General features: G+C 41.4%; 4 protein-coding genes across 8 annotated transcripts in view; 1 reads left to right on the top strand and 3 right to left on the bottom strand.

The window, feature by feature from the left end:
* The window catches only part of gab1 (GRB2-associated binding protein 1), a 49,287-nt gene extending 47,849 nt beyond the window's left edge, over positions 1–1,438 (bottom strand). For all 5 annotated transcript variants that reach the window (XM_018690879.2, XM_018690877.2, XM_051070524.1 and 2 more), the window contains exons 1-2: positions 995–1,438; positions 708–863 (exon numbers count right to left, since the gene is read on the bottom strand). In XM_018690879.2, coding sequence (XP_018546395.1) covers positions 708–779 — 72 coding nt within the window. In that variant the 5' untranslated portion in view covers positions 780–863; positions 995–1,438. The remainder of the gene's footprint in view (positions 1–707; positions 864–994) is intronic.
* A 2,562-nt stretch (positions 1,439–4,000) lies between these two features.
* On the bottom strand, positions 4,001–13,620 carry usp38 (ubiquitin specific peptidase 38). Its single transcript, XM_018690875.2, is given in 13 exon segments — positions 4,001–5,338; positions 6,023–7,370; positions 7,722–7,828; positions 7,929–8,022; positions 8,114–8,307; positions 8,501–8,659; positions 9,066–9,167; positions 9,393–9,437; positions 9,439–9,523; positions 9,763–9,898; positions 11,041–11,443; positions 11,445–11,732; positions 13,304–13,620. Coding segments are annotated over 12 exon segments (3,117 nt in total). The 5' UTR covers positions 11,724–11,732; positions 13,304–13,620; the 3' UTR covers positions 4,001–5,173.
* Positions 13,621–14,584: 964 nt separating this feature from the next.
* smarca5 (SWI/SNF related, matrix associated, actin dependent regulator of chromatin, subfamily a, member 5) lies at positions 14,585–22,789 on the top strand. The gene is made up of 24 exons (XM_018690876.2): positions 14,585–14,852; positions 16,091–16,216; positions 16,308–16,474; positions 16,559–16,659; positions 16,775–16,875; positions 16,998–17,177; positions 17,790–17,945; positions 18,055–18,186; positions 18,353–18,421; positions 18,563–18,672; positions 18,762–18,988; positions 19,089–19,210; positions 19,344–19,496; positions 19,597–19,729; positions 19,882–20,030; positions 20,149–20,271; positions 20,375–20,482; positions 20,615–20,728; positions 20,827–20,949; positions 21,053–21,185; positions 21,283–21,401; positions 21,571–21,783; positions 21,870–21,980; positions 22,302–22,789. Exons 1-24 carry the CDS (start codon positions 14,781–14,783, stop codon positions 22,365–22,367), a joined length of 3,108 nt encoding a protein of 1,035 aa, XP_018546392.1. The 5' UTR covers positions 14,585–14,780; the 3' UTR covers positions 22,368–22,789.
* Positions 22,790–22,814: 25 nt separating this feature from the next.
* The window catches only part of frem3 (Fras1 related extracellular matrix 3), a 29,057-nt gene continuing 27,373 nt past the window's right edge, over positions 22,815–24,498 (bottom strand). Inside the window, exon 24 of the mRNA XM_018690874.2 lies at positions 22,815–24,434. Coding sequence (XP_018546390.1) covers positions 23,865–24,434 — 570 coding nt within the window. The 3' untranslated portion in view covers positions 22,815–23,864. The remainder of the gene's footprint in view (positions 24,435–24,498) is intronic.

A 24,498-nucleotide genomic window follows, 5' to 3' on the forward strand; every position in this document is an offset into this window, starting at 1 on the left:
ATCACACACAAAACAATGTGAGTAGCAAGAGTGTGAAAGCGTATGAGTGATCAGGCAGCATAGGGTAGTAAACACCAATCGTTACAGTAGCTGTAACAAACAACACTTCATTATGTACATCTGACAGCTCTCTACAACCACTGTTTGACATTTGCAGGAAAGTGGTCATCCTTTGATGTATTCCTCAGTTGCCTTGTAAATCATTTAACCCTTGGCATGACCTTCTACCACCTTTGACACAGAGAGCGCTGACTGTGACTGCACAAGCATTGCTTCCCAAGGCAATCAGTGTATTGTGTTATTGATCCAAGGAAATCAAATCCTTACGGAGAAGATGTGAAAAGGGATCACAAACGGCTTCCCCATTATGAAAAAGTCTCAAAACATCATCCATGTGTCCCCACTGAAGTGCCATTGAGCAGCACAGTAGCCTCCTACTTGCAAAATTTGATGGTAAAGTCACTCTTGCTGTATGGGATTACACAGCAAACCGAGCTGAGAGAGGACACAAACCGTTTCAGGATCAGGAAAAAAAGCAGCAAAAAGTTATTTGTTGAAATGCAGAGGAGATGAGGCCTACACATGGCTGTCACTGCGGCCAACCGTGCACACGGAAAGCGCCCAGGGTAAATCTAGCTGGCATTTTTTTGTGTGTGTAACAGGTTACTTTATTACAACGTTACAAATAGGATATAAAGTGCACTTACGTAACGTCTCAACTTTTTTTCAGGAGGAGACTTTCTCAGCCACCCTGAGCACACCACATCTCCCCCACTCATATCTGCTCCTTTCTTGCTCTCCCTGGAGTTTGAGCGGAGATTTGCTGTTTGGCTTCGTTTGTTTTTGGGAGTGTCTTCTTGTACCTGAAAGACGAGAAAAGACGTTGACAAAAAAGCTTAAACGCTGAAGCTGAAAAATAAAAAGTTAAAATGTATTATTATTGCGTGTTTGAGCGCGGTAAATACCGTCACTCCTTCTTCAAAAGTCGACTCACCGACAAGGCAGTTGTCTGATATGCACAGACCAGATTTTCCACGAGTTGTAGTCAAATAAACGGGTATATCCTGAGCTTGGAGTGAATATAAACCTCCGCGGCGCCGCCTTTTGAACAAATATCAACGGTGACTTGTGTATTTTGTTCAAACTGGAACGCTGTGCGGGCAAAAAATAGACGCAGGCAACTGAAAGTCGCTAAGTTTTTGTTGTTATATGTAACGCCTCATGCTAATTCCCGTCAAAGTGGAGCCATTCCCAATTGGCGAGATTAGACGTAAATGCCCCACAGTGTACCGGTGCATAGTTGTCGTTTCTGGGCAAATTAAAACAAGCTTCACCGTAAACACTGTGGATCCGCCGAGCTTCCCTACCAGTTCACTCCCATGGTTCCTTAATTGTGATTGACAGGGTGGCTCCGTCTTTCCCTAAACTCACCCTCCTCTGGAACATGGCGGCGTCAAGTTAACCGAACCAACGACAAAAAATATCGGAAGTGTCGGAATTCTACTTTCAAAATAAAATGTTTGGCTTGTCTAGAACGTCAGTTTGAACTGCTGTCTATGATACCATCAGCAAAAAAAATGTCACATTAAGTCACTTGTAATTTGCTAATTCAGTCTTGCTGATAAGCATTTGGTGTCCCTAGATATGAATGTGCATGTATTTGTTCGACTTTTCAGAGTTATGGCTAGCATATTTTTAAAAAAAAATCGTGAAGAACACTGGTATTTTCATTCATGGATTACAGTCAGCTTTCACGGCGATAATCATATCACATTGCACAGCCCAAGTCCATTTTATAATGTCTCTGATATAACTAATTTCTTCAACGTGTTTCCGCAACGTGATGTTCGTCGCTGATGATTTTATTTTGAAAGCTGTAGTCGGAAGTTATACTCATGTAACCTGTATTGTTTAACCACGAGTTTGGAGGACGAACTGGGGAGGCGGCGGCGTGTAGGGAAAACCGTAGAGCTTCAACCATGGGACATGTAGTTCAAAATCGTTTGTACTCCGTCCCAAAAACAACAAAAGAGTGAAGGGCGGGTTGATACATGGACCATGATGTAATAAAGCTAAATGCACCTCTGACTGAACACAAAAAGTGTCATCAGACAGTTGAAGACAAGACAAAGAAAGGACCCACCTCAGTGTGAACGGAAAGGTCCCAACAAATCATTGCACGTCTAAACTACACCAACCATAATGCGTGATGTACTCGATGAGGAAAACTCGCCCAAATATCATGTAATGTTAGTATAATGGCAGTGTGCCCGTTGACCTCTTGTAGTTTGTACATAGACTATGTTTATTATAGTATCAAATACAGTCTATTTTTTACTTTAAAAAAGACATACACTAAAATACATACATTATATCCCTGACAGATTTGTATATATATTACTTAAACTGTACTCTAGGATGTAACAAACCCCAGATTTACAAGATACTGGTTTAATTGTCTAACATCCAACTGATAAAAAAAATGCTATAAGATTGATTTGGCTCTTTAAATCTAATCAATTTCCTGGGCTCAACAGAGCATCTATAACTGGTCTAATCCTCTGGCAAAGATGTGTTTCCCATGAACTTAGATTGGTATCTGAGGAATCTTATTGGAATGCTATTGTAATGGTAAACATTTCCCCCAAAGGATGTTCCCTAGCTGTTAGTCGATGATTAATGACTTTGCCATTATACAGACACATTACCTCTTTCAACAGCCTCAATATCGATGAAGAAATGGGGAGCAATTAAAGGCTGTATACACCATACCCCACTTCCAGTTAATGAATTCTTTTCCACAGTACCATATATTTAGCTCTATACTCTTAAGTGTTACAACACCAAATAGCTTGTGCCATGTTCTTTATACATCAGTTTTGATGAAACTTCTGTCTTTGTCGTTTGTTGTCTCTTGTTGTGCTTCACAGGTACATAAATCTTTAGTTTGTGGGCATTACAGCATCCTTGTGGTCAACTGAGAATATGAGTTGCATTGCATAACTACATTTAGTGCCAACACTAGATGAAAACTTATGTAAATATTACAGAATGCTACTATGGCATCAAATTTAAAAGGACTCTGCCATTCCCAGGAGTTAATGTTTCAACAAAAATGGAATGGTTTGGTTGATTAATAATTGAGAGTCATTGATTTTTCCAAATGCCCTTTGAAAGCTTTGGTGCTACTGCAGTGTTTTTCCCGAATCAATTGCAAATTAGTAAAAATGGCACCTTTACAAATAATTTAACTCTTGCTACATTACAAGTCATTTGTCTCGTGCTGGTGGGAAAAGCAAGTGAGTGCATGTGATTTCCCAGTTCCCTTTTCAGTCACTGGTTAGTCTATTTGCACTTCCATTCGTGCAAAAATATTTTTGCAATCAAAGCAACAAATGGGAGGATACTTATACTTGTTTGGATGAATTATGAAACCACAGAGTTCTCTATTTTTTTTTTTTAATCAACAAAGACACTCACAAACTCAAATTTTCATGTTTTTGAGTGGAATTCTTGAGGTGTGCAACAGTAATGCCATGATTTTAACAATTAACCATTTTCATTTTGAAGAATTTAATTTAAAAAACATATTATTTGGAGTTTAAAACCCATCTTGCCACACTCTAGCTCCCTGCAGGAAGAAACTGGCACTGGTGATTACAAGGTCTGTGTATACTGCAAGTAGGTTTAGAAATCATGTACAGTAGTTAAGATGTAGTACTAGAGATGGCTCCAAGTGGTCAATGTATTTTCTGCAATGAAATGCTGAAATATGGAAACAAGTGAGATGTCACAGGCATTTAGATACAGTTGAGCATAACAACAGAAATTAATTTAGAAACCAACTTCTGCTTCATCTTTCCATGGTTCACATTAGTGTTCTCTTCCATCTTTTTCATTCATTTTTACCATTTGCCCTGTCATATATTAATATTACATACAGTTTAGTCGCCAGCATCTGCCCACTGCTTTGTCTATGCAAGTAAGACAATACAACAAATATGGATTTGTTTTTACTGGAGGGAAAGGTGAAGCCATTATGAATATTAACACAGTACAGCTGAGGTGTAAATTCAGACAAATTCATCTTCAAAAGTCTGCATTAAATATCAAAAGGCACATAAAATCAGCATGAACACAAAAGTCTCCCTGAATGATCAAATCAGAGGAATACCTGTTGTCAAATATGTTTAAACAAGTAGTTTGCAATTAAATCCTCTGTAAATCACACAAGCTAACAGTGTGAGAACAGCTTTAAATATTCTTACTGAAAATGCCTTTATCTTGGAAATTTTCCATATATAGTTTTCACTTTCCATATATATTTTGTATTCCACAATTATTCAGAAATGATATTTAAGTCATATTTACATTTATTGCATGGGATATGAAACCTATAAAACACCACAGCACACACCAAAAAGATTCAAATATCTTGAAAATCAAACAGCACAGCTCATGAAGAAAAGCTGCATGCACATCAGAAAAGTAAACAAAGTTTGTGAGCTGTGTGTTCAGAACTATGACAGATCAAAAAAAAAAAAAAAAGTTTATCTTACAGTTGAATGCTTTCTGTATTGTGCAATGCACATGCATGTGTTTGCATATGTTTGTGTGTGAGGTAATATTATAAAAACTCAAGACAAACCAGATGATATGCGCACGTTATAGACTGAACCAAATTTATGTTTTTATCATCGTAAAATGTAAATGCTTATTTGGAGAATGATGGTTACTGAAGTTACATCAATAATGTCAAATTATATTTCGCCATATTTCTTTAAGGGGGAGAACACACTTGCACCAATGACTGTCTTAAAATCTGGGGGATTAATGGAGGGTTAGAATACTAAGATCACAAAAAAATAACCAGAATAAATAAAAACATGTTAAATGATGACTGGAACAGTGGTATAAAAACTATTTTAGTCAAAATCAAATCTAGGATTAGAGCCAGCACAGATAGCCTATGTGTGTATGTGAATGTGTTTGGGTGTATGTCTGTATGAATGCGTGTGTGTGTGTGTGTGTTCATGTTCTTAGATTATTTCAGTGTTTTTTTTATGAGGTTATATGCACATCTATAGTGTGACAGTTCAGGCTCTTGTACGAAGCAGTCCAGGAGTCCACACAGGTTTCCTGCTGCATTTCTTTTTTCTTTTTTTCCTCTCTTTCAGAATACCAGTCTGCTAATGGTGTTGAAGCCCCCTCCCCCTCCCCCTCCACCAGATGGACCGCAGCTCCCTGGTGGGTTATTGTCATCTGAACCGTTGGGCCTGAATGAGCAGGAAGATGAAGGGGCCTGGAGAGCCTGGGTCCGAGCGTTGAGCTCCTGTTCCTTTTGACATTATGAAGGAAAAAAATGTTTACACATCAGTTTATTTCTAACTGTTAAACAGCTGTAAAACATAAACAACACCTAAACAATGTCATGCCAAAGAGTTACTTTAGCAATGGTGTAGTTCTATGTGACTATCAGGGAGTAAGTGTTGTCACTTCATATTGTTCCAGCACCCTCTAGGGGTGATTTACTTAAGTCACTTATACTACAAGCATGGTGGAATGTCAACCTAACACAGCACAGTTCAATGACTCGTGAAATTACACCTCACGTCTTATAACAGGACAGTTCAGATTTGACTTCAAGTGCAGTCAAAAAAAAAATCCAATACCCTGCAGGCTCTTAGTTATCTGTAAAAGTACAGTCTGTTTTCTCTCAGTCACTTTCCACCTGAGAGAATCTTGTACAGTCCTTGACTTTCATAATAACCTCACACTTAGGAGGGTTAGTGGTAATGATGTTATACAACATCTGCTTGTAAAGCATGAAAAATTAAGCAGTGTTTCAGCTACAATATCCAAACAAACTATTTGCAGCAGATTAAATTCTTGCTCTAACTCTTAATCACCTCACACTTGGTTTGCGTTTCTTGGTGAGATTTTATAGGCACTGATCGATAAATGTGTACCACAATGCCTGTTTGTGGGAAAAGTATGTTTTCTTTTGTTCACCTTCACTTACCTGTAAATACAGTTTGTTGTCCTTGATAATGGCATCCAGCAGTTCTTTCTGCAGGGGAGGCTCAGCACACAATCTCATTCCATTTGCCATCAGTCCCCCATTTATGTTCTGCCCTACTAGCTCCTGTTTTCTGTACATAAGCACATAAGCCGTGTCCTTGGGGAAGCGATTGGTAATGTTTTGCACTGACTGGAAGGATGTGAATGTCACTCTGCTGTCATTGAACAGCAGCCAATCCCTTGCTTCCTGGCCACTATTAGGGAGCGGGTCTCCTTCGGCAGGTGGAATTGAGAGAGCTGAGCAAGTGGCGAGGTTGCACTCGGCCTGGTCGTTCCCCAAATCTTCCTTGAGGGCGAAGTGATTGGCTGGATGCTGTGCTCCATCTGCTCCGTTGATGTTATGACCATACGAGTAGTAGTGGCCGCTCTCGGATGATATACCAGAATGCATTACCACTGAGCTCAGTACATAGGGCACTGACATGACTGGCATTTCTCCTCCACTGTTTATCTGCTCTGTACCATCTATCCTCTCCTTCTCCTCTTCCTCCTCATCTTTTTGAGATGGTTTGAGTTTCTTGGCCAGATTCTCACTGCTCTCAGGAGAATCCACTTGCAGAGGGGAAGAGGTATTAGAGGAACACTGTGTAGGCATTGAAAGGGCGTGTACTGGAAGTCTCATGAGTGGTGGGATGGTCACATTGTCCAGAATCTTCCTCCGCACATGGCATTTGGCATCGTACGAGAATCGCAGCAGGGTGAGGATCAAGTATTCGGGTGCTGACACCACTTTCATGGTCTTCTCTGCCCGCTGAAGGGAGCTACACTTCTCACAGAAATACGCATTGTCTTCGTCCAGGATCTCTGGAGCCAGGAAATAGTTCACCAGGTCAGGCACAGAGAGAGGAGGCTCATTTGTCACTGGCACAAAATGGACACTGCTAGCTGGGGCTTTCGCTGAGCCTGATTCGGGAATTTCACTGCCACCATTGACAGATCCCTGACAGAGAACCTTGGGCTCCTGTGAGGGCCCCTCAGCCTGAGGGCCGTCCTGAGAGGTGGCAGAAGGACAGAAGGCCAAAGAGAGGTCTGTAAAAGGCTCCTCTTTCTCTGAGATGCAGAAGCACTGCATGCAGCGAATACCTGTAATCAGCTTCCCACCAAACATCCTTTCTATCAAAGTCTTCCCATCATTCTCAGGTTTGGTTTCTGCAGGAGTCAAAGATGACTCTTCGCCTTCCTCTGAAGAAATCAGACCTGTTGGGTCTTTGCTGCTTGTGTCAACAGGGGAGGCGACCTTTGGCTTAGCTGATTCCAGGACCTGAAGTGTTCTCTCCTCTTCATGTAACCTTGAATTCAGGAGACAGGGACAATCAACATCAGGAGAAAATGTTACTGCAGAGTGATTTTAATTTGTTCCACATATATTCTTTCTTGACAATAAGTCTTACCATTTAGTTTATATCAGTACACCAATCATGCACACTCAACAGCGCTGTAAATGCCTTATGTTCTTAATAGCAATGGCTTTTATATTAACAATTTTTACATTCTACACTCAGTGATGCACAAATGTATGATTTCCATTCATTTAGCGTGGAAGAACAATACAGGAAAAGCTTTTTTTGTTTAAAATGTCACAAACTTTACACAATCTTACTGCGACTGATTCATCCAGTCTGTTCAGAGAGCTACAGTACCTGTCTAGAAGAAACCTGAGGTACTCAGAACAGTCCTGCTGAGAGCCCACATTGAACCAGGGAGGCCGAGATGCTTCCAAGAAGTTTTTGGGGGCATATGCTGCCCTCTGTAGGACACAGAGAAACACACATGCATGTCAAACATAAATATACACACAACCTCACTGTCATCCACTGCTGTTATCCATTACACAGGCTGGCACCAACCTGAGTGTGCGCAAGGAAAGCAAAGAGCAGCTGAAGCTTTTTCATTAATGTGTTGGAACCGTTCAGATGTAATGATAAAACATGCCTCCTGAAACTGAGAAAGAAAGGTCATATTTAATCCTCATGTTTCACAATAAAATGCAACAAAAACGTGTATATACTGTGTATATGTGTAAATGACTCACTCTGTGGCCATGAAGAGAGTCTGGATGATGCTGTTCATGTAGCAGGTGTTCCCCAGGTTGACCAGGCCTGTCTTGCCTGTCTCAGACTTCCCAACTTGCCTCAGGAGACCAGATGCAAATGAGTTGGTTTGAGATGTCCAGGCACTTTGATTCAACACAAGTTTTATCTTTTCCTCTCCAGGTTTTGGGAGATCCTGACAGCACATATTCAAATCATTTCAGATACAGAACAAACTTAGCAAGTAGTTCACAGGCAAAATTAACATGTCTTTACAGATTTTGATTACATATTCAATGTTTAAAATGGCCAGGCCCGGTGCATTACACAAATCAACATTTTTTATACATAAGAGCATTTCTAACATGAGGTGTCCTGCACTCTTTTACCTTGATGGCCTCTAATATGTGGTCATAGAGATCTGGGAAGCCGGAGTACTGGTACATCATGCAGTGTATGAGCTCAGTGAACTGCAGCAAGAAAGCTTTACTGGTGAGGAGACCATCTGTCCTTAAAGACTGGACTAGCTGCACCACATGAGGAACAACCTGTGACAGTGAGGGATGAAGAGAAAAGAAAAATGATAAGGACACTGTGGTGCTGTAAACACTGGAAGGTATGGCTAACATTAATCATACAAATCTGCAGCGCGGTCAGCCAGAGGGTAGTTGCACATAAGGAACCCCACAGAGAGTTCAGTCTCATTTGCTGGGTATTTTTCACGACTATTCATGTTTTTAGATACTAATGAAATTGGCCAACTCAAGGGCCATTGCTCGGCATTTAAGTGCTTCACACATCATTAGTGGGAGAGCGGCGCCGAGCCTGGGGTTCTGGGAAAAGACGTCTACACAGCTTTGAAGTAATTTAAGCCAGAAGAGAAGAAAATGAGAAAACCAATAAAGTGGCCATATGAGAGGGAAATGGGCTGTGAGGAGACAGGAGATCCCTTACCAAATGGAAGGCCTCGGGAGAATGCTGGAAACTCAGCAGCATGTGAGAGAGCACAGCCAGCGCCCCCTGCCGCACCAGGGGGTACCACAGACGGCTGAATACCTGTGGGTCAATAAGAAATCTTAAAACCATAGATACATTTATTTACACTAGGAAAATGCTTCTATAATTCAAGTAAGTCTTCTTACCAGCCTTACATAAATATTGTCCAAAAAGAAGTGCTGCAATCTATCTTACTTATTACTGTAGTTTAACATCTGTGTAGATTTTAAAATGCATACAATTTCTCCAATTTCTCATTCAGAATAAGGCATTTGAACTACAAACCAGTTCAATCTTGAGGAGGGTGACATCAATAAGGATAGTGAACTTTCTGAACTGCAGCAAGTCCTTTCAGTAGAGCGATGACCCAGGTGTCTACATGTTGGGCCAGAGGCCAAGAAAGCCAGTCAATCATCCTAGACAGACAGAAGACGGGCGTGTTGAGTGTAAAAATGTTGACCTTAAGTAGATGTATAGATTGTTACCCGTAGGGACAATGTGAGAAGAATTCAGACATGTATTCTGAAAAAAAAATGCAGGAAACATGGGGAGAACAGATTTAGGCATGACTATCATTATTCCTACAAATTACAAAGATTTTTTAAAAGACTCTAGCACAGCCATTCATATCAAAAGACTCGATGTGTGAGGCAACCTGCAGAGGGCTTTAGTCATGCTTGCATCTTTGACATTCTGGTCCGTGGTGAGGCTCTTGATAAGCACTGTGATCATCTGGACGGGGATGTGCTGGACCAGGCTGGCAAGGGCGATGGATGGGTCAAAGGAGGGGTCTGCGAGATGTAAATCATAATCAAAGTGGAACATAAAGCAAGTTTTTAACCCCCAATTCAGATCCAGGTTCTTTACAATTCAGTTCAGTACAATATTTATTTATTCTTACATAAAACAGTTGCACAGAGTACAGTGAAACTAAAGTGGGTCCATTTTAAAATTAAAAAACATATCTAAATTGCTGCAGCTGAATGTATCCTGCATCACAGCGTTGCTTTGATGGTTTCTTGTAATATTCTGTATAGTGTCCTATAGTTTTTAATGTAATAGCTGTGAAGAAGAGTGTGGATTTTGACAGCATCTTTGAGTTCAACTGCAGCACTTTAAAAGTCCAATTCACCTGAAAAATATCACTGAAATAGAGGCAGAGTCACCTCTGAACCCTCTATGGCTCTGCTCACGTCGCTCACTGACACACACTGTCAGTGTGACTATTTAATTGAGAACTGCAGCCTGCTGTTGGTTTATTGTGTGCTACTCCAGGGTTCAGTCACTTGAAACACTGCACAGTAGTCTCAGGACATCCCTAAATTTAACCGTCAACAAAAGAACTGCAGCTTTGACTTGAGCTGAAATGTTCTGAACTCGACTACATCCCCACAGCAAATCCTTTTCAATATTTGCTCTTGAAGAAAATGCACTCTTCGAATCAGTGGATTTGAAAGTAATTGCGCCGAGCAATTACAAGTGTGTAGAATGAGGCCACTACCTCCAAAATGAAAACAATTGGTGTGCCAATAATACTGAATATTGTTAGATTTACTTCCAGCCTATACAAATGAGAAAACTAAGCCAATGGATCAAAGTCAGCTATTGGCAGGGCCTAAAAACCAAAATGAAACAAGGTAACTGTTCCCGGGTGCTCAATCATGCGCTAACAACCTGGGTACTAATGCCAAGATTTATAGAGGGAGGGTTATAAGTCATGTATCCATGCTGACAAAAGCAAATACCCTTTTCCATCACTGGTAGGCACACATCTATGATTCTATGATCTATACATTCATATAAACATTTTTGCACTATTAAACTTCTTCAGGACATCCCAGGTCTCCCAGAACTTTCTCTGTAGAAAAATAAAGGTACCTTTTCCTTTAGAATGAAATAAGATGTAATATGGCCACTTTTGAAGGTGTCTTACCTGTGGAAGAGATAATGGCAAAGACTTCCTGCAATGAGGGAAGCAGTGTGGCGGGGTCAGCCTTCCAGATGTTCTGCAGCAATGTGCTAACCTTAGTCACCTGATCGACATACTCTCTGAGCTCCGGCTCTTGGCTGGAAAAGCAGTGGAAGTAACTGATGGTCCTCACTAGCTGCTGACAGAACAAAACGCCTGACTTATCCCTTGGAATGCACTGCACAAAGTCAGACAGCAAAGTGCTCAGCCGGGCACAAACAGCAGGCTCCGGACGTTCACACACCATCCTTAAAACCTCCACCTGGATTATGCTGAAAATCTCCAGCACTGAGGGGCAGCTGATGAGCAGCCGCAGGCAGCAGTGAATGTAGTCTATTATGGCTGGGTCTTTGCGGTCCAGCTGGCCTGTAGCCCTGCTGGAGAAGACTGAGGACAAAGTCTTTACTGAAGAAACGCTCAAACTCCGGGCGGTGGTAGCGTGCATAGGCTTCCAAAACCTGGAAGCCAATCTGCTTCTGGAAGGCATCTTCACCAAGCAAGATGAGGCGAGTGGTGAGAGTAAAGAGTGCTTGACACTGCTCCTCTGTAACTTCTTTCTCTGCTGCTTCCACTACCTTCTTCACAATGGCCCTCTTCAGCGGTACAGAGTGATCGGAGCTCACGAGGCCCTCCAAAATCTTGTCCATGATGACGGTCTATAAAGGGCAATTCAGGAAATAATTAGCTGATACTTGTAAACAGGTAACACAAGGTCTGCAATCATATTAAACATAAATGTCATATTTTGGAATATCACAAACAATCTATATTGTTTAAATGATATTGACCACATGAGAGAGTTTGGTGTGTAAAACTCTTTTCACTCCAACTGTCAGAGTACACCAATTGTCTACATTCGTCGGGTGACCATTGTCAGCACACAAACGTAGAACATGTTTACTCAGCTGAATAGATGGCGACGGGAACTATTGAGTTGAAAATAGGCATTTTACACCGTTTGACAACTGGGGCTCTAAGTATTACATAAACACACACACAGACAAATATATAACACGATGAGTCACAACAAATAAAGGCTGTGATGTGTAAAAAATTATTTAAGACAATTAAATGATTACAGAAACTGTAGTAGATCAATTTTCAGATGAGAAGTCATCTTATTTACTCTTATTTTCAGAACCAATTTAGATTTATGAATGAAATAACTGGAAAGCAAAATGTCACACACTAATCATGTTTCTATAGACTGAGCCTCATAGAAACCAAGTAACATGTGCATACATAATGTTTCATTTTTATCAAACATACTTTTGTTTTTCAGCCTACAACATATTTTCGAAATACATACTTGAAGAACTTCTAATCACTTTCGCAATATTTAAGAAAGTGAATAGGTCTAAAATGGATGTAACAGTTAAAGTGGTTTCATCCATCACAGAATTTCTGTCTCAATTTTGGCCATAATTGTCTTGGGTTACTATAATCATTAACTTAAGATTTTTGAAAGAAAATTCTAATGTCACATAGAAGACAATTTAAGGCCTGTTTCCTGGTGAACATAAGAAAAATATCAAGGAAAACCAGGCACTTGGTAAACTATAAAAAAAAAATCACATTTTTTGTCAGCACTACCAAGCTGAATTGCATTGTTCCCGACTTAATAGTTTTGGTGATTTATTTGTGGTAGCTGCTGCAACACAGCAATTACCATTTGTGATTAATAAAGTACTCTATCTATTTATCTATCTATGACCTGCAGATAGCCCATATGATGTGATGTTTTTGTTTTATCTTTTTCAAATGTCATCAAACCAATTTTAGGATTCATTTATTAACTATCTGCCTTAACAAAGTCAAACCCGGGCAAATTAAACTATTGTTAAGTAGTATGTATTTAACACAATGTTACATATTATCTTTTTCTTCTGTATCTCGACGCTGAAAAAGAACAGCAACCAGCCGCTGTCTCTACGTGTTGTGTGGATACAGGCAGCTAGCTTGCTAACGCTAGCTGTAACGGTAACGGATATCTCTATGCATCCGACGGTTAAAAACGTGGCTCGGGAGCTGAAGACGACAACAAATCCTTGGAGCCGGTTCTCACGCTCCGTACAGACAGCTGTTATTAATATTGAATAACAATTAAAAAAATTAACAAAGCAGCCAAACGGGCCTGACATTAGCTGAGTAACGTTAAGAGCCACTGACTTAGCATAAATGCCGCCATGTATTAGCACGACACAGAGGCTTTATAATGTGTGCTTACCCAAATAAAGCATGTCAACAAGTGTCCGACTTGAATATCCTCAACTGTCGGTCGAAGTTAAACGACTTTTTAACAGAGAAAACCGCGTTATTTTGGTTCATTTGTTTGCTCACAATCAGCTGATTAAACCTCCACCGGCGTCATTCCCACGGGCGGAGGTGCTGGTAGGACCCTTGCATGAAGCAATATTCGTCTTAACATTGCCTGTTTACGCAGTTGTTAAATTTTGAGAGATAAAATCACAGACCACCGTGAGAGAGGTTTTTGGCCGTTTCTGAATGACGAGATTTAAATGTTGTCAAACTGTCGTTGCGATATTTACGCACTTCTGAGAAGTTTATGTACAGTTGATGTGCTGCATTCAAGTACTCCTCGTGCATCCTTATTTCAGAGGTCACAAATATTCTTATCCTTCATTTAAGTAAAAGTACGAATGTCACACTGTAAAAATCCTCCATTACAAGTAAAAGTCCTGCATTCAAAAGTAAAAGTATGTAAATATAACCAGGAAAATGTGCTTAAAGTTTCAAAAGTAAAAGCGTCCACTGCAGAAAATGATAATGTATGTAAATATGTAATTATATAGATTTGTCAAGACTAGATGCAGAGTGTGCACGGTGGTAGAGACCATAAGTGGATGTGAAATTTTATTTGACTTGTTGACTTGGTGTGGTTTATTTGTTCAGTGTTTATGAAAGCCAAGTTAATTAATCAATAAAGCCCATTAAAACTCCAAACACTAACCAAAGTGCTTTGCAAACTGAATTATGGGATTATTTGATTGATGATTACAATCAGACAAAAATACACGAATGATCTAATAAAATATATGTATAAATAGTAAAATCATAACACAAATAGCATTACACAAACAACAAATTAAGGACAAACAAATGAAAGCCAGAGTATGGCAAATCTCAGCCTGTCAATGTCAAATATGAACTTTTAAATTTGATTTTGTAAGCAAAGAATCATCCTGAAATTTCCTGAAAAAAGAAATGCTTTGGATGAATAAAAATCTTCTGTTTTCTACAACACCTTCCCAGTATAAGACCACAATAGTTTCACAAAGATCCGGAGAAAGAACAACAGAAGAATTAACATTCATGTATTTTAGCTACTTAACAGCTTCAGAGGGAACACAATCAAAACCAAGGAGGAACTCATTAGGAGTAGCTGTAACGTCTGAATGTCAACATTTCCAACAGTTACGAAGGCACCATCACCAAGTCTCGCGATAGAGCGCATACACCGGGTAACGTTAGCGCCGTATGAACGCGGGTGCTGAAGAAAACCCTTGTTGCTAGCGCGGATGTGCTGCCTGTGACCAACCGGTGTGTCTTTCATTAAAAACAAGAGGATAGTTCCCATTTACCGTGACAACGTTCGGAAAATTTTCAACGGCTCGTACAGGGGATCATATAAGGCACCTAATAACTGACGATATTTCTAGATCGAAAAGGAAATTCGACTAAAAATGTCCGAAAGTGCAAACTGCGCGGAACAGCGGGAAGAGCAGACTGAACTTGAAGAAGCCGGAGGAGCCGAGGTAAGATGGTTTAAAACGGACATCATCTTCTCTCACCACCGCGTACACTTCTCTCAAAACCTGCCGCATAAGTCTATAACTATGACCCCCGCCCGTCCCTCGACTGCGGGTCTCTCTAACTCGGCTCTGTAAAACTTTCACTTTGTCAACATTAATGTGGGCTGTTTGAGCTAGTTAGCTAGCCGCCGCGGTGCTATCATTAGCTCGCGACAGCAACAGCTCGGCGCTGGGGACTCGGGACTGAAGCTAACGTTACAACACGAAGCAGCGGCGAGGCCACCCCGTTTCATAAGCACTCACACTGCTAGCATAGACCCGTTAGCCACTCATTGATCATCGCGTGAGAAGTCACGGCGTGCTTTTTGTTTACTACCGGGCCAGATTCACTCGACGAGTTGTTCGTAACTGCGATCCGGCGTTTGGAAAACCCCGTGAAGACGAGTGGAGAGCAGCGCCCCGCTCAGCTGTCCCATCTGCGTCTTTGTTTTCAGTAGGGACAGTCAGTTCGGCTATGGCTGTTGTTCCCGGAGAGGGATGCCGCCGCGGCGCTGCCTGCCGCCAACTTGTCGTCCGCTGCTTTATGTATCGAGCTTTGACTAACGAATGTAGACAAAAAGAGCAGGGTTTCTTTTATCTGCACATATTAAAAATTTAGATAAGATAAACATTAGATTATTCACAGAAGTACAAGAACAGAAGCATTGAATGAGAAAGTGACTTTGATAAAACTCGGAGACTGCTGTGTGTGTATTGTTTATTACACAAATATGACACATGAAAAGCAAAAATAAAGGTAGAAAATACTGTAAGCACTAACATAAATAGTAACCAGAAAGTGTATCGAGACATAGACTGTGACATATAAGGTGTAGCAAATACACTTAATTCAAACATACACTTTTTGTACCACAACATTATAAGACGCATACAAAACCTGTCTTATAATGCAAAGACCGGTGCAGAAGGTTAACAACTAGTACGCATGATTGGCTTGGTGGATGCTTGGCAGTAGGGGTGAAAACACTGCCCAAAGCTTTCAAGAGTTCATGTTGAAACTTAGTGGAGGATGTCTTGACATTATTCCTCTGCCATTTCCAGAGAGAGTCCAAAGAGCATCCCAGAACAGAGCTGTTCCTCCTTCCTTATTAGTTTGTTTTATCTCTTCCTGCCTGCTGTTGTTAGAAAGAAAATCAGAGACCAGCCACTAAACAAAACTGTTTTAATTTTTTCCTGCTCAGGAGAAGTCTGACTCTTCAGATGCTGGAAAAGAATCTTCCTCAGATGCTGGTCCTGATGGACAAGATGCATCCTCCTCTTCCTCATCCAAAACTAAAGATTCCACTCCAGGATATGAGGAGAAAGTGGTAAGGACACTGTACATTACATTGCATGCCACAGCTCTCTGTTTTTGGATAAAGAAGTTTAAAAAGACTCTCTGCTTGTGTGTGCGTGTAGCAAACAGATCGGACCAACAGATTTGAGTACCTGTTGAAGCAGACAGAGTTGTTTGCTCATTTCATCCAACCAGCCGCACAGAAGACTCCCACATCCCCCCTGAAGATGAAACCAGGACGTCCTCGCATCAAGAAAGATGAGAAACAGAACCTCCTGTCTGCCGGAGAGTGAGTACATGTCCGCACAACACAGGTGTCTTTGATCAGAGCAAGCAGGCTCCCATTATGATACTGACCCTTTGTGTTTGATAGCAACCGCCATCGACGCACAGAGCAAGAGGAGGATGAAGAGCTTCTGAACGAGAGCACCAAGACTACTAATGTCTGCACTCGCTTTGATGAATCTCCTTCCTGTAAGCAACAAGCAGTTTTTATTTGAGCTTGAGAGGAAGGAACATTGTACACAGGCATATGTAAAATACATAAGAACAGAAGTAATATTTATTTGTTTTCTTGTCTCTCATCTAGACGTCAAAACAGGAAAAATGAGGGACTATCAGGTCCGTGGTCTGAACTGGCTCATCTCTTTGTATGAAAATGGCATAAATGGCATCCTCGCTGATGAAATGGTCAGTACTTTCTCACAGTTAAACACGGTTACCTCTGCATCTTGATATGTATACCACATATTTTCATTTCATATTGTCACACACTGCTCTGTCTCACACTCTCCCTGTTTGTCGTTTTTTAGGGTTTGGGTAAGACTCTCCAGACTATCGCCCTGCTGGGTTATATGAAGCACTACAGAAACATCCCTGGTCCTCACATGGTGCTGGTGCCCAAGTCCACCCTGTACAACTGGATGAATGAGTTCAAGAGATGGGTGCCTTCTCTCCGAGCAGTCTGCCTGATCGGAGACAGAGATGAGAGGGTAGGCTGTTTTACTCTTTAATACTTGATTACATTGTGCTTATTTTAAGGTGGGAGTAGAGTTTAGCCAACCATGCAACATCTTAGCACAGTAGCTGTCGTTTTGTGAAGAATCAGCATTTTCACAGCAAGGCAGTATATAGTGCACTAATCCTGCTGATGATTGCAATAGTAAACTCTGGTCTGGATCTAATTTCTTTGTGTGTGAAACCTCTGGTTTGGGCTTAATGAAATGGACCCAAACTAAAATGACTGCAAGATTTAGATAACACTAAAGATCATTTGATCATTTATTTCCACGGGGAGCTTTTGTTTTATATGTGGCACACATATCATGCGTTAAAAGTGTATTTTTACTGACTGTATGTGTTGAGGCGAGAGAGTACCGAGGACACACTATAGCTGTCATGCACAAGATAATCTGTCACTGAAGGCTACAGCTAACTTTAGCATCACTAATGAAAAGTAACTCTATCTTATTTTGAAGTGATTGTTGTATTCAAAATTATGCTTGTGATTCCTGAAACTAATGCGCAAAATGTCTTGTGTGAAGTCTAGGTAAGTGTCACAGATTAAAAAAACTAAATGCTAAACATTTTTCCTTCGTTCTCAGACTGCCCTGATCAGAGACGTGCTGCTGCCAGGAGAGTGGGATGTGTGTGTCACATCCTATGAGATGCTCATCATCGAGAAGGCTGTGTTCAAGAAATTCAACTGGAGATATCTGGTTATTGACGAGGCCCACAGGATCAAGAATGAGAAATCCAAGGTCAGAAAGCCGCTGAGATAAAATAGATACTTGCATGATCGCTTTGTCTTACATTTAATATTGCAAGATATTTTAGTAAAGCTAAAATTGCCCTTGTTTGTCCACATAGCTATCAGAAATTGTGCGAGAATTCAAGACCACTAACCGTTTACTCCTGACTGGAACACCCCTGCAAAACAACCTCCATGAGCTGTGGGCTCTGCTGAACTTCCTGCTGCCTGATGTCTTTAACTCATCAGAGGTGAGAATTGACAAAAAATGCGCAAGATTGAGATGAACTATTATTAGGAGGTGGTAACTCTCTGGTTTGAACTAAAAACATAATCTACTTAGTTCCGATCTGTTATGTAGCGGAAAAGTGTTTTTGCCTTCTGATTCTAATTTTATTATTTTATTAATTCCCTTAGGACTTTGACTCTTGGTTTGACACAAACAACTGCTTGGGTGACCAGAAGTTGGTTGAACGTCTTCACACCGTATGTATTGAAAGTTCTTGATGATGACTTCAAACTTATAACTAATTTTAAGATATATCATTCTTATTTGGATTAAAGCAGCAAGCAGCTTGTTTGACCTGCCATTTCTGTGTGTGTGTGTGTGTGTGTGTGTGTGTGTAGGTTCTGCGTCCTTTCTTGCTCCGTCGTATAAAAGCTGATGTGGAAAAGACTCTGCTCCCCAAAAAAGAGATCAAGATGTATGTGGGCCTGAGCAAGATGCAGCGAGAGTGGTAAGCATCCTCAGTTGAGCATTCTCGCTCTAAATTCTGCACCACTTGAAATTACCTGGGTACTAACATTAAAGTGTTGTGTATATAAGGTACACAAAGATTCTGATGAAGGACATTGACATTCTGAACTCGGCGGGTAAGATGGACAAGATGCGCCTGCTGAACGTTCTCATGCAGCTGAGGAAATGCTGCAACCACCCGTACCTGTTCGACGGAGCCGAGCCGGGCCCTCCCTACACAACCGACCTCCACCTGGTGGTGAACAGTGGCAAGATGGCGGTGCTGGACAAGCTGCTACCAAAGATGAAGGAGCAGGGTGTGTGAATTATCACTGGAGTCTACAAGGTCTTAACGTATTCACAGGTAATTCAGCTTTTCTGTACATGTAATTGACAATCACTGTCCCTTCATTCCAGGTTCCCGTGTGCTCATCTTCAGTCAGATGACCAGGATGCTGGACATCTTGGAGGACTACTGCATGTGGAGGAACTACGGATACTGCCGCCTGGATGGCCAGACGCCACACGAGGAGAGACAGGTGAGATGCTCAGTTCTCAAACTTTAGACATGATTTATGAGTACTCTGTAGATTGACATGAACTCATAACAAACTATCATCCTCAGAAAACTATTCATCGAGACACTAAAGTTAATTGTTTGTGTGTTTTCAGATCTCTATCAATGCGTACAATGAGCCCAACAGCTCTAAGTTCATCTTCATGCTGAGCACCAGAGCCGGTGGGCTGGGTATTAACCTGGCTACAGCTGATGTTGTCATCCTCTACGACTCAGACTGGAACCCTCAAGTCGACCTGCAAGCCATGGTCAGTACTCTGAAGCAGTGATCTTTCTCCTCGTTCACTGGATACTGGAACACTTGGTTTCAGAGGCAGGAAAATGACCGGTCTAATCTTTTCATTTCAGGACCGAGCTCACAGGATCGGTCAGCAGAAGCAGGTGCGCGTCTTTCGTTTCATCACCGAAAACACAGTGGAGGAGAGGATCGTAGAGAGGGCCGAGATGAAGCTGCGCCTGGACTCCATTGTCATCCAGCAAGGTAATTCTTCCCCTGATGAGCTTTAATTGTAAATGAACATCATCGTGTGTACTTACAGTTCACACAGTAAACGTCAGTGAGTGTTGTAACGTAGTTGGTAAATAAAATAAAACCAGAGGTTTTGAGTGAGTTTTGCTTTGTGTGTTTAACAGGAAGACTTGTGGATCCAAGCGCAAACAAGCTGGGCAAGGACGAGATGCTGTCCATCATCCGCCACGGCGCCACGCACGTGTTTGCTTCCAAAGAGAGCGAGATCACAGACGATGACATTGACGCAATCCTGGAGAGAGGTGAAAGGAAGGTGAGTCTGGATGCATGAGAGAAAACCTACAGATGGTGATACTTCACTTTGAGCTATTCCCAATAAATATATATTTTTTTGTATTAATTTTGAATTTCGCCATCTCGTCATATGTTAGACTATGGAGATGAAGGAGAGGCTGTCTTCCCTGGGTGAGAGCTCTCTGAGAAACTTCACCATGGACACGGAGAACAGCAGTGTGTACACATTTGAAGGAGAAGATTACAGAGAGAAGAAAAAGGTACAGAGACCTTACAACATCAGTATGCAGTCTGTAATTGCTTCATTCCTACAACATGAGCCTTTGAGGCTTTACCGTGTTCCCCTCTTCTGTCTTCATTCAGGTCATTACCAACTGGATTGAGCCACCCAAGAGGGAAAGGAAAGCCAATTACGCAGTGGATGCCTATTTCAGAGAAGCCCTGCGAGTCAGTGAGCCTAAAGCACCCAAGGTAGAGTCGGATCACCCTAATAACACCCTTAGGATGTAAAGCTTAAATGCAGCAGAATGTGTAATTACAATATTCCTATGACAGATGGCCTGTTTGTAACATAAGATGTGTCTATTTGACTCCATTTCCCAGGCTCCTCGTCCTCCCAAGCAGCCAAATGTTCAGGACTTCCAGTTCTTCCCCCCACGTCTCTTTGAGCTTCTAGAAAAGGAAATTCTGTTCTATAGGAAGACCATAGGCTACAAGGTACAAAGATATCTTACAGATGAGAGTGAGATTGCTGTTAATGTCTTTAGAAATGTCTCGAAGTCAATCTGTGGTTCTTGTTTTTTTTTTTTTTTTAGGTTCCCCGTAATCCAGACATGCCAAACTCGGCTCAGGTGCAGAAAGAGGAGCAGGCTAAGATTGACGAGGCTGAGGCTCTCACAGAGGAGGAACTGGAGGAGAAGGAGAACCTGCTGCAACAGGTACTGACCATTCTCGCTTAATATTAACAATTAATGGCTGATACGCTGCAAATCCAAATATTTTTCTTAACCTGGATTTTGATCAACTGCACCTTCATGGCAGGGATTTACCATTTGGAACAAGCGCGACTTCAACCAGTTCATCAAAGCCAACGAGAAGTGGGGACGAGATGATATTGAGAACATTGCCAGAGAAGTGGAGGGGAAAACTCCTGAGGAAGTCATGGAATATTCTGGTAATGACTCACTTTTCTCCTCTGTCCAGAAAGTAAATCCAAGCCTTTTGCCTTTGTTAAACATTTTGTAATTTAATGTTTGTATTTGTTCTTGCAGCTGTGTTCTGGGAGCGCTGCAATGAGCTGCAGGATATCGAGAAGATCATGGCCCAGATAGAGAGAGGAGAGGCCAGGATTCAGAGAAGGATTAGCATCAAGAAAGCACTCGACTCAAAGGTAGCTGACTTTCTGTCTTATTTCTGGTTAAACTACCTAATTAGCTTTATCTCATTAAACACTTAAACTCTAAATCTTGCTCTGATTCCTTAATTGTTTCTTTATCACATTATCCTCTGTTCCTCATTAATTAATGCTGCCTCGCTGTGTTTCTCATCTCCTCGCTCAGATCGGCCGCTACAAGGCTCCCTTCCATCAGCTTCGTATCTCCTACGGCACCAACAAAGGCAAGAACTACACAGAGGAAGAAGACCGCTTCCTTATCTGTATGCTCCACAAGCTGGGCTTCGACAAGGAGAGCGTGTACGACGAGCTGCGTCAGTGCATCCGCAACTCTCCCCAGTTCCGCTTCGACTGGTTCCTCAAATCCAGGACCGCCATGGTGAATTGTGGCTTCTTTGCACCACCTCTCCTGCATGGTGATTGTAAAATCTGGCTTTATGATTAAAATGATGTTTTGTGTTGTAGGAGCTCCAGAGGCGATGTAACACCCTGATTACCCTGATAGAGAGAGAGAACATGGAGCTGGAGGAGAGGGAGAAGGCGGAGAAAAAGAAACGAGGCCCAAAGACCGGCTCAGTAAGTTGGGAATCCATTGTCATATTACAGGAAGCAAGCCACTTGTTTGATGCTACTAAAACCTTTCAAATTCAAAATAGTCTTTGTTAGAGCTGGGTATTGTTTTCAGTTTTTGAGTATTAGCTCCAATATGATACCTGAGTTTCGGTACAATACCAAAGTGATTTTTTTTTAAATAAAAACTTTCTATGTTAAATGTTGTCTAAACAATTAACAAATAACAGATTTAAATCAGGAATTAGAAGAAGCAACGGTACAAATCTGACAGTACTCCTGTTCCTGCTTGTAAATCTTTCCTAATCACTGTCTCCCCCTTCCCAGGCTCAGAAACGAAAGTCAGAGGGAACCCCAGATGGTCGTGGACGCAGGAAAAAGCTGAAGTTATGAAGCTGTTTATAAACACACAGTATCATAATTGGAGAGCGGCAGCCAGCTCCGGTACCATTAGTTCTAGTGTCTGTGTTTGTTTTTGCAGGCTGTGATAATGTACTGTGTAAAACTCCCCGATGGACTGATCTGGTTGTATTAGGTTTTAGGAAGTGCTTCTTTACAAGCCTGCCTTGTTGTCACTGACCTAAACACTGCAGCTGTGCTGGTTTAGTTTTTTGTTTGCTAGTCCTTTTTTTACTAGTACTTAATTGAAATAAATGTATTTATGCCTGTTGGATGTACTACATTCCATTGCTTGAAACAATATGTACCCGTTTTATTTTTAAAAAAACATTTGTTCTTTTATCTTCCTATGTGAAGTAGAAAATGTCTTTTTGAACATCACAATTAAACTTCCCCTTTTTTTAAAGAAAAAAAAATGTGTGCACTCTGGTAAATAAGACATTGATTCAAAAAAGGACATTTATATTTGGCAGTTGAAGTGTACAAACATCCAAACTCTTGAAATTGACACAAAATTAATAAGCCATAAAAGACTAATAACAATTGGCACATTAAAATATATTGTCACCTGTAGAGGAGTATTTATAATTTTGATACTGCGCTTGTTTTTCAGAACTTGATCGACAAACCAGAAAGACGTATAGTTCATAATTTTTCAAGTTTCACCAGGGTGTTATAATACCTTTTTTTCATAGTCCTACATTGATATGTACACAGATCATTTTGCATCTAATTTCAGCCACATTAACCTGAAAAAATGTTTTTAAAAAAAGAAAGAAAATTCTGCATTCTCAAGACAAACATTTCATTTACAATCCCTTTCAATGACACCATAGTGGTATTGTTAACTCAGCAGTGGGCACGAAGTACTGCAGGCTTTTTAAAGCACAACAGAAACACATCAATACTAAAAATCATTAATCACATTATCATTCATTAAGGTCAGCTTCAACTAACATTCAGTCCATTTTGCTCTACTCTACTCTCCACAAAACAAAATAATGAACAGTGAATTACAGTCATAAAAAACTTGGTAAATTAATTTTCTTTAAAGGAGGAACACAGGAAATTCTTTCATGAAGTTTTAAAGTGGTTGCCTTTTACTCGGTAAATAATTGTGTTTAGTAAAATCTGGCTTTTCATGCATTTGCAAACATTGGATAAAGAGGGATATTTTACAACTGGGTGAGCAGTGAAGCAGATTAATATTTTAAGGGCCCCTACGTACATCCATGATTCAGAATATGCTGCAAAAAAGGCAAGAACCAATTGTTACAGCAAGAACTAACCATCATCAGAGATCAGTAAGCCTCAGAAAACTCTGGAGCACTCTCTGTATGTGGGCCCCAGAGCACTGACATATTGTGTTGTCCACAGGTTGTTCTGGGCTCCTCAGTGCTACAAGAGTTGGGCATTAAAGGCACAGTGGTGGAGACTATCATAGTTTTTTTTTAATAAAGGGCAGGTGTTTGAGGTGTAGGTGGTCCACATCTAGACCTCAGAGCTGTCTGAACTGCTCCACATGCCTGCTGGACGTTGGTTGTAGCCACTGTAGGCAGAGGAGGAGGAGGTGGTGTAAGGAGGGTACTGGGTGTTCTTTTCCTTCTTCTTGCGCCTCAGCAGCAGGATGACAATAGTGGTGATGAGGCAGATGAGGAGGATAAGACCTGCGAGGCCCACCAACATGGGCAGGGTGGAGGTGTCGGAGGGCTCTCTGCCAGAACTCTCCAGCAGGGGCCGCTCCAGGAGAGGGTCACGGTTGGGGGACCAAGGTTGGCGCTGGCTGACCACCATGCGGTCTGCTCGGTCCAGAGCGATGTGCTGGATGTTGGTTCCCCGGTTGTTTTCGATACCGATGTCCTGGGCCAGAGCAGGGCTGGAGAGAGCAGGGGCAGCGCGGCGGTGGCGGCGGGCGGCTACGCTGGAGATCTGGGGCTGCTCGACAGAGGATATGCTGTGATGGAGGTACTCCACACTGCGTTTGCCGATATTGCGGTTGGCATTTTCTCTGGAGCGGACAGTGTAGATGGTGTGGATGAACCACTCTCGACCAGCAGCCACCTAGAGAAGAGAGGTATTTGAGCCTTTTCGTATATGTTTATGTATTATTCAATACACGTTATTA

The sequence above is a fragment of the Lates calcarifer genome, linkage group LG5 (assembly GCF_001640805.2).
Source record: "Lates calcarifer isolate ASB-BC8 linkage group LG5, TLL_Latcal_v3, whole genome shotgun sequence".
Taxonomy (NCBI): Eukaryota; Metazoa; Chordata; class Actinopteri; family Centropomidae; genus Lates; species Lates calcarifer.